The sequence below is a fragment of the Felis catus genome, chromosome C1, assembly GCF_018350175.1.
Source record: "Felis catus isolate Fca126 chromosome C1, F.catus_Fca126_mat1.0, whole genome shotgun sequence".
Classification (NCBI taxonomy): Eukaryota; Metazoa; Chordata; class Mammalia; order Carnivora; family Felidae; genus Felis; species Felis catus.
The window spans coordinates 144,381,803-144,396,569 of NC_058375.1; the positions used below are offsets into that span (position 1 = coordinate 144,381,803).

Consider the following 14,767-nt stretch of genomic DNA (forward strand, 5'->3'; position numbering starts at 1 on the left):
TAAAAGATTTATCTATGTGCCTGGATGACTCAGTCGGTTGTGTCCAACTTCAGCTCAGGTCATGATCTCATGGTTTGTGGGATCAAACCCCACATTGGGCTCTGTGCTGACAGCTCAGAGCCTGGAGCTGCTTCAGATTCTGTCTCCCTCTCTGTCTGCCCCTCCCCCACTCACACTATGTCTCTCTTTCTGAAAAATAAATAAACAAAAAAAATTTAAGGGGCACCTGGGTGGCTCAGTCGGTTAGACGTCCGACTTTGGCTTGGGTCATGATCTCACGGTTTGTGGTTTCAGGCCCTGCATCAGGCTTGTGCTGACAGCTGGGAGCCTGCTTGAGATTCTGTGTCTCATTCTCTCTCTGCCCATCCTCTGCTCATGCTCTGTCTCTTTCTGTCTCAAAAATAAATAAGTATTAAAAAAATTTAAAAAAAAATTTAGATTTATCTAAATGTCTCATCCATTCTTTCTTTGTTGGCATTTAGAGTACAAAACATACAACATATATGCTTATATAACATAAAAAAAAGTTAACTTAAAAGAAATCACTGTTTTTCCAATGATAGCCCTTACAGATAAACACTTTTCCTTGTGTTAGACCAATAATTGTTGGCTGTTGGACTGCTTTCAGCCTGATTTTCTAGTTTTATTTTTTATTGATGATGATGATGATGATGATGATGATGATGATGATGGTCTTTACCATACTTTTTGCTTAGCATGCTATTTCGTTGAGGCAGAAAAATGGAGGTTTGAGGAAAATCGTGGAGAAAACATTTCTGATTTACCAAGATGGCTTTCTGAATTCATTTAGCGATAGGCTTCTTGGATGCCCAAGTCAAATGCTGATGAGACATATAGAAACCATTTCCATCTTGCCACCAGAATGGGAAAAGAAGACTGCAGATCAAAGCACTTTTTCCCATTATATTTTGATTTTCCTCAATACACAATATATTCTAGAGTATGGATGATAATTTATTTCCAAATAAATATATGCAGAAAAATGTAATGGTTCAGGTATAGTACCTTCTTACCTGACTACATTGCAGAAGGCTTCACTGCGTAGATGATATTTTAGACCATTTTAAAAGATGATTAAAGTCTCAATAGGCATACAATCAGTATGTCTTTAATTATATGCCTTACCTCCCCCATTTTATTAAATTTTTTTCATTCACCTGTGAAGGAGACTAATTTTAACAATGCTTATTTTGTGTCATATATTAGATCATTCAGGAGTGGCAGGAAGTATTGAGTTCATTTTATTTTATGGGATGATTTTAATTCTCTAGCTCTTTAGAATATTCTACATGAAACAATCACCTAAGGTGAATAAACTTCCATTCCTATTTCATATACCAAATGTCATTTTTTAATGACTTTTGTAATTTTATAATATTATAATTACAATGACTTAAATATCTGAATGTTGACAAGTTGATGGAGTAAGGACCATCTACATGTTGAACTTGGGATGATCACTAGAGCACCACACATACCATTTATCCATGTGTATCTTTTTAAGTTTATTTATTTTGAGAGAGAGAGAGAGAGAGAGAGAGCAAGCGACAGGCACTGACAGCACAGAGCCTGATGCAGGGCTTGAACTCAGAAACTGTGACCTGAGCCAAAATCAAGAATCGGACGCTTAACCAACTGAGCCACTCAGATGCCCCTTTTAAGCCTTTGTTAAGTTTATTTATTTTGAGAGAGAGAGAGAGAGAGGGAGAGTGCAAATGTATCTTTTTAGATTGCTCAAATACTTAAATCTGGGCTTCTTTGGATTTCTAAGAAAAATTAAAAGTTTTTCTCAAAACATCAAGTTCTAAAAGTAATGACAATTATGGCCAGTCTGTGTGACTGGCAGCATCTGAATCACTAGGAAGTTTTTTTAAAAGACAAATGCAGAATCTCAGGCTGCACCCCAGACTTACTGAATCTGAATCTGCATTTTAACAAATCTCTAGGTGATTCCTATGCGCATCACACTTCGGGAAGTGCTGGTAGCCTATTCCCTTTCCTCATCTCCAGTGTTGATTATAGAGTACTAATTGGGAATCTGCAAAGTAAATCTAGCCCCTAAACCTTTCCTTCAAATCAGACATGGTTTATAGCATTCTCAAACTGAATGGAAAACACATATGCCTCGATTTTAGAACAGAAAAACAATCTCAGTTTTACATGCTTTAAAACCCTGGGAACATATATCTGTTCGTGTTCTTATGACTTTTTGAGCTATATGATAATCTTTTTTCTAAACAAGGAATAAAATTATATCCAGTCAATGAATTCATATGTCCCTGTTGTACCCTAGACTTCTATTGAGAGTCTCAGAATGTTATTTTAGCTTTCTTAGCCTTGTGGAAATCATGTTGCTTTGTTCCCTACAGGAATTAAGATAAAATATTAGTAACCATGCATATTTAATTTTCAAAATGCCAAGTAATTACTCAAAGCATTTTAAAAAGGAAAATTATCTTAGATAATCATGAAATGTTTCCTTAGTAAGGGGCTATCAAGTCTAAAGTTGTGTTATCATGGATATTCTTTATTACAATGATCAGAATGAAAAATGAATTTATTAACATGTCTCTCTTCTTTCTTTTCCAGATGCAAGACAAAGGTCTACCCTGATGAACTTCCAAACACAAGCGTAGTCATTGTGTTTCACAATGAAGCTTGGAGCACTCTCCTTAGAACTGTTTACAGTGTGATAAATCGTTCCCCACGCTATCTGCTCTCTGAGGTCATCTTGGTAGATGATGCCAGTGAAAGAGGTATAATTATTTTTCCTTCCTAATAGAAAACTTTATTATGGTCAAAAAGATAGCTTGGCAATGATCTGTATTTTCCTTGTAATTACATGAGTCCTGAAATTACCTGTCAAATTTTCATCACTGTACCTGGAACTCCAGGAATATGAAACTAATTCTCCCAGTTTCTCCCATGATTCCATTTGGTCCATACTAACCTAAGAAATCAGCCAAAATAATTTTCAAAAGTGTTTATTTTTTTCGCAACTCAAACAATCAAATGATTGAGACTTAGTATGACTTTTTGGACATCTATCGTGTTTTGTTTTGTTTTGTTTTGTTTTAAGTGCAGGTAAAAGTGAAATAACTTATAATTAAGAAGTCTCTGTTTGTCAATGTGGTCCAATTTCTAAATTAGAGTCTGGTATATTAAGGTCCTATAATGTCCTTATCTTTGCCAGGTTTACTGATAAAAATCTCTACATATCTATTTCACCTAATCCAAAAAAAAAAAAACATGTTGATAGAAGTCTGCTACCATTTCTGTTTGCTGAATTCCATCTGGGTAGTAGTATTTCTGCTATGTCTTAAAATAGTTTCAAAACTTTATCAATTCTTATTGCACATTCCAGATTTTCTCAAGTTGACATTAGAGAATTATGTGAAAAACTTAGAGGTGCCAGTAAAAATTATTAGAATGGAAGAACGCTCTGGGCTGATACGTGCCCGCCTTCGAGGAGCAGCCGCTTCAAGAGGGCAGGTCATAACTTTTCTGGATGCACACTGTGAGTGCACGTTAGGATGGCTGGAGCCCTTGCTGGCGAGAATAAAAGAAGACAGGTAAGAATTCATGTGTTACATATGCCTGGGTTTTGACTCGGCCTGTTAGGACAGTTCCAGGTGCCAGTCAAAACTTCTCTGTAAATTGCTTTTTGAGATTCATTTTCTAGCTTTAATTTTTTTTTTAACATTTCTTTATTTTTGAGAGACAAAGAGAAACAGAGCATGAGCCAGGTAGGGGCAGAGAGAGAGGGAGACACAGAATCCGAAACAGGCTCCAGGCTCTGAGCTGTCAGCACAGAGTCTGGTGCAGGGCTCGAACCCACGAACCCTGAGATCAGGACCTGAGCCAAAGTCGGCACTCAACCAACTGAGGCACCCAGCTGTCCCTTCTAGCTTTTAAAGAGCACCCTCTTCCACTGAATAAAGACCTTGGCTTATTCATGCTGAATATGAATATTTGATTAAGAAATAGTCAATAATCCAAACAGTAAAAAATGTGTTGAATATTCATTTTGTAAGGTGATGAAACTGAGTCCAATCTGAAATGGTGCCATATTTTATAAAATACATTTCAAAACACCTGATTTCATCCTCACAAGCACCCCATGAGGTAGGCAATGTAAATGTTCTTGTGTGTACCTAGTAATAGGGAAGGATGAAGAAGTGAAGGAGCTTGACCCAGTTAGTTATTGGAAGTGATGGGAACAACAGTTCAGTTCTTCCCATTCCTAGACCAGTCTTCTCTCTACTAGTTCACTGCCTTTATTCAATGTCTTATTCAAAACCACCTAGAGGATCTTAAAAATGAAGACACACACTCACACATTCCATTGGAATGAAATCATGATACAAAAAATTATAAGAATTTTAGTTATATAAACGATGTTGTCAATCTGTATACACAAATTGTAAAATCTGAAAACTTGAATAATACTTTATAGAAATTAAGAACCCTCATACTTACCTGCAATTCTTTCTGATGATGATGCAGTCAAGTACAAGCTTCGTTTGTGGATATTCATAAACATTGATGATAAATTATTATAATTCTTAAGCACTTAATGAAGTCACCTATGTCAAATGCTCTCTGATATAATAACAAAGCATCTTATGACACCTTGTTTGCGTAGTCATTTCACCTACAGTAGAAAGGTCTTCTTAGAGTTGAAGTTTTTAATTAAACATCCAAGACAGGGGCTGCTTAGTGTGAGCTAGTCCAGCTACATCAGGATTTGGTACTTGCCAGGAAGATAGATGGAGGTTGTTAGTAAAATGGGCCATAGCGGTTGAAGAAAGCAGTGAGAACCTTTTATTCAGCTGAGTGTTGTATACAGCTAGTAACATTTTCCAGTCTGTGTATTGTCCAATATGCACAGGAGGGTGAGACTGGCAAAGTAAAATGAACTTAGAGCATCTTAAATGCATTTCCTGGCAACTTTTCATACATTTTGCTGCTTTTTAAAACCTGTGTTTCATATTCAGCTTACTGAATTTTTTATGCAATATTCAATATCATCAAGAATAGATCGTTTATTTTTTAATGTAACATGTTTAGATTGCACTTTCATATAGTGAACTCTAATGTTTGTCCATCTTATAAGTTCTAAAGTTGCCACAACTAGATAATAAAGTCCTATTCAAAGTTAGTAGATCTAATTTTGCCTCCCTAAAAATTAAGTCATTAAACTTAATGAAGAAAGGTATTGATTTTGTAGGGACCAGAGTTACCAAGAAATGTTTCCAAGGCTAGATAAATCCTATTGATTTCAGAGAACTCTAGGCTTTGGCTAATTGTGTGGAATAGAAGACCTAATTGAAAAATGAACATTAGTGGGGCACCTGGATGGCTCATTCAGTTAAATGTCCCACACTTGATTTCGGCTCAGGTCATGATCTCACAGTTCATGGGATCAAGCCCTGCATTGGGCTCTATGCTGACAGTTTGGAGCCTGCTCAGGATTCTCTCCCTACCTTCTCTCTGCCTCTCTCTCACTCACATGCACACATGCACACTCTCTCTCAAAATAAATGAATAAATGTTAAAAAAATAAAATAAAATGAATGTTAGTGATACTGGTGTTACAAAACCAGGATAAATAATGGACAACATTTATTTGCTTTCCACATTTATGGGCTATTCAAAAGCATATTTGTATATTTACCACCTAGTAAATATGAAAAATAAGCTCTGGTTTCCAGAACTAGCTACCAGCAAAGCAAACTTGAGTAGACCTTAACATTTGCTGTAGAGATGACAGACTGATCCCATAATGCAACATATAAGCCAGGAGTAGAGGAAGACTGAGGAAAGCACAAAATGGATTAAAAGAATATCTAATTTTCTCTCAAGGTGAAAGTCTCTTACCCTAAAAAGCCACCATCGAGAACACCAAATCTCCTGTCTCTTCCTCTTAACTTTAAGAAATGGGTCATGAGATAAAATGCCAGAAACTTAAGTTGCGTATCTTTCCCTATTTTAAAATACACAGATTGTTTACAGTAAATTCCAAGATCTAGAAAGGACACACTTAGAAATTGTCGAGTCCCTAATATCTTCCAGAGGAAACATTTACTTACACTGATGTTCATGATTTTTATTGTTTCTGTGTGTTGATTTTTATTTGTTTTTTTCCAGCAGGTATTTTCCCATGAAAAGAAGTTTAATTTTTTTCTTAAAACTATCTTTTTAAACTAACTTATCCCCTTTCAGATTCAAAATACCAGGTCTAATTTGCCATCATCCACTCTCTACTTCCTGAATGCTATTGTTTTTCAGTTGGCCCTAGCTAAAATGATGCATAATATCAAAGCAGCTCTACTAATCATGGTGTTGGTGGAGGTTTTATAAAAAATAGACCACGTTCATCCTGCTGAGTTAGTACTTTAGAATGCATTTGGAAATCAGCTTGAAGACCAATTAGTACATTTGATTAGATTATAAATGATAGAATGAAGTAGAGACTGTAAAGAGGATGTAGTGAAAGGAAACAATTCCACAGAGAGAAAGGATAAAATTAAAATAAAATCATATTAAAGTCACAAGATGATTAAATTTCAACTAGTCAACTATACTGAGTTTGAAAAAGCTAATGTAGTGTTTAAATTATTATTTATATGTAAACTGTTTTTGATTTTTCTGCAGGAAAACAGTTGTATGCCCCATCATTGATGTGATTAGTGATGATACCTTTGAATATATGGCCGGATCAGACATGACTTATGGGGGCTTTAACTGGAAACTGAATTTCCGTTGGTATCCTGTTCCCCAAAGAGAAATGGATAGGAGAAAAGGAGATAGAACATTACCTGTCAGGTACGTAGCTCATATCTTCCAAAGGATAGCATGTGTTTTCCTGTAACTAAGGAGTATTATGAATTTGTGCTCATTTTTAAGTCTTTTAAAGGCATATACCTTTTATTCATATACACATTTACATTATCACCGCTCACATAATTATCTAAGAATCACTGACAGTATTTAAATTTAGTTTAAATTAACACAGGCAAATTTAACTATTGGCAGAAGTGCCGAATTTCTCTTGAGACTTTGTATATTCTTATGTTCAAAATATATTTACTGTGAATTTTCTATGTGATATGTGCTAGCCTTGATGCTTCAGGTACATATATATCTTAGCTAAATGTGTATGCTTTATAATAGAGTTATTCTCAAAATTGAAATAACCAAAAATGTTTTGGCAAATACTCTAAATTTACCAACTTCAAAGAGCTGTCTTCCTTATAGATACAAAAGAAAGATCCAGTTGGAAAATTTTAATATATTAATGATTATGAAATATTTATTGTTTGTACTAAATTAATTTAAAAAGCTACTTAACGTGAAGTATTTATTCATAAATGTGTTTGCTCTTAATACAAAATAAGAAATATCATATGCATCTTTAGTTGCTTAAATAAGCATTACTCACCTTATTAACACAAAATTACCACCTTCTTATTTTACTATATTATTGTGTACCTCTTATCTGCAACCAACAATTGATTTCCTAACAATATATTGTAGAGGGAGTTCACTGATTTAGCTCTTTAAAAACGAATTTGGGGGGCACCTGGGTGGCTCAGTCAGTTGAGTGTCTGACTTTGGCTCAGGTCATGATCTTACAGTTAGTGAGTTCAAGCCCTGTGTTGGGCTCTGAGCTAACAGCTCAGAGCTTGGAGCCTGATTTGGATTCTGTGTTTCCCTCTCTCTCTGCTCATCCCCCACTCACTCCGTTTCTCTCTCTCTCTCTCTCTCTCTCTCTCAAAAATAAAATATTAAAAAGAAAAAAAAATAAAAAATGAATTTGGAAAATCATTATTTAGTTTGAACAATAGAGAAAAGCCCCAAAACAATATGTATAAACCATTATCTAAACAAGAATGTCTCCTAACCTACTGAAGAAATGACTTATCCATTGGCAAGACTAATTATCTAATGAATTAAAACTAACTCTAAGAATTGGCTCATGGAAAAGAACAGCTCTGTTTATTACAGAAGAGTTAAATATTGTGCTTGTTAATCCTCTTGAGATATTACTACATGGAAGGGAAAAATAAAATGTGCCTCCAAACAACTGCATGAAGACATGAAGTTATTATGTCAATATTTAAAGTGTAACTTAGTGATCTTCAAGTCTTGCTGTAATCTCCACATTCACCAAGTCTTATGGATCCTTGCTCCTAACAGCTTGAGCAACAGCTTGAGTTGCTCATTTTACCGTTGTTTATTAGAAATCCTGTTTTCCCAGATCATGGTTTCATTTAGTGTTAGGTGATTTTTCAGCTTCAGAGTCCATGTGAAAACTATCAAAATACTTGGCCAGTACACTCAAACATAATGTGTTTATTCATTAAAAAATGAAGCTTAGGGGAACCTGGGTGGCTCAGTCGGTTGAGCATCCGACATCAGCACAGGTCATAATCTTGCAGTTCATGGGTTTGAGCCCCGTGTCGGGCTCTGTGCTGACAGCTCAGAGCCTGGAGACTGCTTCGGATTCTGTGTCTTCCTGTCTCTCTGCTCCTCCCCTGCTCACACTCTGTCTTTCTCTTAAAAATAAATAAACATTAAAAAATGTTTTAATGAATTTTAAAGAATATGTGAGTGTGCTCATTGTTTTCTTAAGTGCCTTGGCAAAAGACATGCTTCATTTAACTTATTTTCTTACAAAGTCAAAAGGTAGATAACTAAGAGGTAGCCAACATTCATAGTAAGAAAATACTGATATCATTCACAAAGGTAAAGATCTACATAGAAATTGACCATTATTTTTCATCTTTCATTAATTAAAACAAAAAAGGAAACATCCAACTTGCAATGTTTTAACCACAATTTGTGTGCTTTTATTGTCGTAACATGGAGACCCAATAAAAATCTAAGAATATTTTATCTATTTGCCTCAGTAATTGCACAATATTTCACTTTCTAAAATGCTGAGGGAGCTGGAACAAGAGAAACAGAGAAACCTCAGTCTTTGCTGAAGTTTCCAAATTTTTATGGCAAAAGGTTAATTAATTCATGGGCTGTGTTGTAACAGCCTGCAGGTAATTTTCATCAGCATAGCTGTAATGTGAACTTTCTTTGTACTTGTAATCTATTACTTGAAGACGTGATCATTTTTCTCACATTCGTACAAACAGATAAATCATTCTAAGGTGTTGAAGACACATTTTTTTTCCTACTTGATTAACGGAATTCTGAATAGCTACAGTGATTAAAATGGGGTTGAAATTTTAGTTTTCTTAGCAGAATGCTTCATTTAAAATGTCAGCTGTGACAGAACTTTCTAGTGACTATAATTGGCTAGTTAGTCATCATTTAGAAATACAATCATGCATCTGCATACATAGAGAACCAACTTGAACTTATGACTTAAGCTTAGTTGTACCACATTTAAAGTAAAGTTTATAATGGTTATATGTATTATTCTACTGTCACCTCTGGGCTTTGGTATTTTCATTTGGATATTAAGTGGAGTTTGCAAAATACTTGGTATTTGTGAAATTATGAGTACGGAATAATAGCACACATAATCTTGAACATTTAGTCTTCTTTAATCAGTAAACTGTCCTTGACATTTCAGTAGTCCTATTATGTGACTTTTCAGTAATATCTCAATTATATGTGCAACAATAGGGTAATCAAATTGTTACACTAGAGGTCATAAACGGGGAGCTTATGTGTCAGACATGCTTTGTAGATGTGTTTTTTTGGCGTACATAGTTTTTTACATTAAAAAAATACCAATGTTTTAAAAATGAGATGTTCTAAGTAAATATATGAATTTTTATCTATTCTTGAAAAGTCAGAAGATCTTGCTACAATGGTCCTGTATTCCTACTTGGCACCATCCGGTGGAGTTAAGTAGAAGCCACCCTTTAGAAATGGCCTGAAAGGTTAGCCCAGTGCCCCACCTCTATTTTTTGTGTGTTTCTGACTCAGAGGCTGAGGATCAGTGTCCATTTGTCATCATTCTTATACTTAAGGAAATGTTTTGGTACCTGTGTCCCAGTCAAAAGTCAGAGAAATATGCTTATTGCAACTATAAATCTTTTAAATTTGTGACCTTGGGGTGCCTGGGGGGCTCAGTCAGTTAAGTGTTTGACTTTGGCTCAGGTCATGATCTCACCGTTCATGAGTTTGAGCCCTGCATCAGTCTCTCTGCTGAGTCCATTCCAAATCCTCTGTCCCCTTCTCTCTCTGCCCCTTTGCTGCTCATGCTCCCTCCCTCTCTCTAAATAAATAAACCTAAAATAAATAAATAAAAATAAACAAATTTGTGACCTTGACTTCCAAACTACTGCCTAAGAAATACCTGAGTTTGAAACTCACCAAACATGTTAACCCAGTATGAATATGCATCTGCATTACCTGATGGAATAGGCAACCTGTAGCAAAAGTTATCTGGTAGTGCAGATAATCTCCCAAATGATTTCATTAGTTTGGAGGTGCATGCCTTTTTCCAGTACATGTAATTTTCGACTTGATATGCTTCAGGCTATTAAAATGAGTTAGGTTACATATGCAAATGCACATGCCATCAAACTGTTGAGCACTGTGCTAGGTTCTGTACATACAACGATGAATCTGGCTGATTCTGCCCTGATGTGGCCCACTGGCACTGGCCATGTGTATGCTAGACAAGAGAATGAGGCCAGCCTAAGTGGCCAGAGTGTTGATGCACAGGAGTTAGACTACGTCAACAGCTAGAGTGCTATGTGCTTCTGGAAAAGAATCTGACTTTAATCTTATTGATGGTTTTAGTCTCTTAATTTATGCCCTGTCGTAAATCCTCAATAAGTCCTCAATAAATAAATAATAAAGTTATAAAGATATTAGATTCTACTTTAATCTCTCATTGATTAAAATAGATTATTAATTTATTAAAAACTACCAGTGAGGGGTGCCTGAGTGCTTCAGTTAGTTAAGGGTCTGACTTTTTATTTCGGTTCAGGTCATTGTGAGTTCAAGCCCCGACTGGGCTCTGTGCTGACAGTGTGGAGCCTGCTTGAGATTCTCTCTCTCTTTCTCTCTGCCTCTCTCTCTCTCTCAAAAATAAATAAGTAAACATTAAAAAAAAAACTACCAGTAATTTATCAAGTCTGTATAACTTTCTTTATCTTTTGTGTCTTGCCTTATGGACTCTTACATTTTGTCCTTATTAATATTCTTAATATGACTTCATCCTTATGTGGAGTACCATGCTCAATATCTTTCTAAAGTAAAACAAAGAGTTTTAGATTTTCTTCTAATATTTGCTATCATAATAAATCAAACATAGATATAATGATGAGTTTTATTCTTTACATATTTTACTTACTTGAATATCCCTTTTTATTAACATTTGTCTGATATTATAGCTTAATTTTTCTCTCAATTGGAATCAGGAGTTTATAAAGAAGATCAAATAAATTAAACATTATTAATAATTTCTCAGATTATAATTACTGTTCCTTTACTGTGAAAAACTCATAAGATGTTCACATATATTATTTCCTGTAACCTTCTAGAATGATATCATTGAAGAAGCATTGAAGCTGGCTTTGGAAGATCTGGGTTTTATTTAAAAGCTACTCCAATAAGGAAATTACCCATTCTTTTCAATAATAAAAGGAAAATTATTCTTCCTCTCTTGTTTAACTCATGACGTACTAAAATATTAAATGAGAAATATATTTGAAAGGAGTTATTTAAAACTTATTTCTGATAATATACATCACAAACATATGCATTGCTAAAGAAATGTGACAAGTATCTGGAAGTATAGAGAAGCAGAAGTATTTTGTTATATTTCCTTCTAGAGTGTTTCTTTTCAGATATGTTTCTCCACAATTTAAAAATTTATATATTATGGGGCTCAGTCAGGTGAGTGTCAGACTTCAGCCAGGTCATCCCCTCATGGTCGTGGGTTCAAGCCTCGTGTTGGGCTAGCTGCTATCAGCATGGAGCCCATTTCAGATCCTCTGTCCATCTCTCTGTCAGCCCTTCCCCCACTCACATAGGCTCTCTCTCTCTCTGTGTCTCAAAATTAAATATTAAAAAATTGATATATTATTAGTATTTGCCCATGGCATTTTTTTTTCCAAGTAAAAATTGGAGTGGCTGCTAGAATCTCAATTATTTACTTAGATTTTCCTTTATTTTTTGCAAAGACAGTTGAGAGTTATTTTACACATTGTTTTTTGCCAATTATGTTTTCTGATCTATAGTTTTTGCATATACTGTGGTCTTTTTAGAATTATGCAACCGAGGAAGATGAAATTCGTTTTAATATTTTGATATCTTTTGCCAGTTTGAATCCCCCCCAAAAAATTATCACTAACTCTAATTTATTGTTCTTCTAGTACGTATAATTAAAAAAACACTTATTTTATCCTATAAAATGTTATCCAAATATAAGACAATATTTCCTATTATTTAATAACAGCTAAGAATATATTTCTTAATTTTTATCTGTTAGATTTTCTCTATTTGATTTTCTCAGTGCAATGAAAATACATTTTTACTTTGGAGGAAAGAAACAGAGATAGATACTCGCAAATCCTGTGAGACACTTCTTTACAATAGGAGATATTAACACAAAACACAGGGAGGGGTCAAATTTATGTGAAGAACAAAGACTTTGATAGAAAAAGTTGAACTTTGGAATGTTCTAATTGTTCAACATTCCCATCTATTCGTGTTAAGTTATGATATGTGTTGGTTTTGAAAGAAAAAAAATCCACCTTAGGTGGAGTATGTGAATCTATATTCATTGGAGAAAATAGCGCATTTATATCATATTACCTCCTAATGGTTCAGAAGATAATTTACCACACTTCCCTTGTGGTCTGTTGAGATGAAATGAAAACAGAGCATTAATTGAAACATTTAAAACATCTTGCCCCATTGTTTATTTTGTCCCGTCCTAAACATAAATGAAAGAAAAAGGAAAGATAAAAAAAATTACACCAATTATTACAATTGGAAGCTTGGGGTTTTATCAGGTTGTGAAGATTATGAAAAAGGATTAAGAAAAAAGGGAAAAAAAATAACTATTCCCTTCCTGGCATATAGGTCTTTAAGCACAAGTTAAAGTATTTGATTCCAATACTTGTTGGTAAATGGATCTTTGGCAGCAAAATGAGCCATTTGCCCATATCAAGCAGAATTTTCTTGTTTTATTCTTATCCTTTAAAAATAGCCTTGTTTGTGTTCCATAGGCTGTACAGGATGGAACATGCTTCCTTGTGCAGAGTCTAAACCAGCATGAGTGCTTAAATAGTCTCTTCTCTACCAAAAGCTGCATCTTCTTACCCAAATACATGTTCAAATGAGTACCTCAGCGTGCAATATTTCACTAAACCCCATTTCATTTCTCTGTAAAAACCTTTAAATAAATTCAGCATCTGCTTATTCATCACTAATAAAATAATAGTTATGCTACTGCTTCCTTTCTATCTTTTCTGCTTTCTATTTTGGGGATAGTAGAATAAAGAATGAAGGAGGGAAACTCAGTTTCTAAACCTGCAAAATGGTTAACCAAATTATATTTTATGATTAAAAAAATTGAGATTATGTGACTATTTCAGCTATTTATGCTTCACATTTGTGTAAATAATAAAATATGTGTGTTTATCATTTCTCTTTATTATGGCATATAGTATATGAGAAATGTTATTAACACAGAGGTACACACTTACAGTCTAGATATTGTGTTATTTGATCATTGTGAATAACAGCCTGATGCTGAGCTATAGTCTCCCAAATCTTTAGACTTTTTCCCCCAGAGACGTTATTTATTTGCCAAGTGAGATTAATAGAGTCCTAATATGTTAAAGGGAAAAATTAGTGAGAAGAAATGATGTTTCAATAACTTTAAAGGAAATTGCTTTGAACACAGTGCTAAAATTCACAGGACAACATTGTACATAATTTTGGAGCTGAAATCAGGAAAAGTGTATTCCTAATTATCTATGCCAAATTCTGTGATGTATATTGATAAATTGAGTGATTACTAATTGGTAAAGAGCAAGAGAGATATGTAGGGAGAAGGAGAGAGGAAAGGAAAGGAACATTATTTCCTTAACTGGACCACTACCTAACTGGGGACTCTCAAACAAGTCATTTAAACACATTGCAACTAAATTTGGTTAACCAAATCTGTAGGGATTTTAAAGCTCTAAAATACTACAATTCTATTAAAAATTAATTAGACTTGGAAAATAATTCTTAAAGAGCTGATTATAATCTTGCCAAACACAGATGTTTTCTCTTCCTTATTAAAATTAATATTTAAATATGTAGTTCTTGTTTTGTACTGGTACTATTCTAAGAGTGTAACATGCATTGTTACATACATCCTCATTTTATAGATGATTAATTGGAGCCCAGAGTTTAAGTAGTTTACCGAAGATCACACTGTGGGGTTGAGTTTTGAGCTTAATCAGTCTAGATACATAATCCAAGCTCCTAAAAACTAAACTCAGTCCCCTCTCGAGTCTCCCGTGGTCTACCTGCTTCTCACACACATAGTTATCCTAGTGTGGAATACCGGATATATCATCTTATTGGTGGAAATGCAGGCATCACAGTTGAACATTGCTGAATGATCAAATGTATTGTCATAATTTCTTTAAATTTACCAACTTCTGGTGAAATACTTCTGTATTTTTCCATGTCAAATGCTTACTTTTTGGAGTCCTTTCCTATATTCTACATTGTTGCAAAACTTTGCATCTTTAATTCTAAAATA

The 14,767-nt window shown here is 34.5% G+C and overlaps 1 protein-coding gene across 6 annotated transcripts in view; it reads left to right on the plus strand.

Moving 5' to 3' along the window:
- GALNT13 (polypeptide N-acetylgalactosaminyltransferase 13) overlaps nucleotides 1–14,767 on the plus strand; it is a 581,924-nt gene that overhangs the window by 358,567 nt on the left and 208,590 nt on the right. For all 6 annotated transcript variants that reach the window (XM_045033831.1, XM_023259332.2, XM_011285258.4 and 3 more), the window contains 3 exons: nucleotides 2,611–2,777; nucleotides 3,386–3,593; nucleotides 6,679–6,849. In XM_045033831.1, coding sequence (XP_044889766.1) covers nucleotides 2,611–2,777; nucleotides 3,386–3,593; nucleotides 6,679–6,849 — 546 coding nt within the window. The remainder of the gene's footprint in view (nucleotides 1–2,610; nucleotides 2,778–3,385; nucleotides 3,594–6,678; nucleotides 6,850–14,767) is intronic.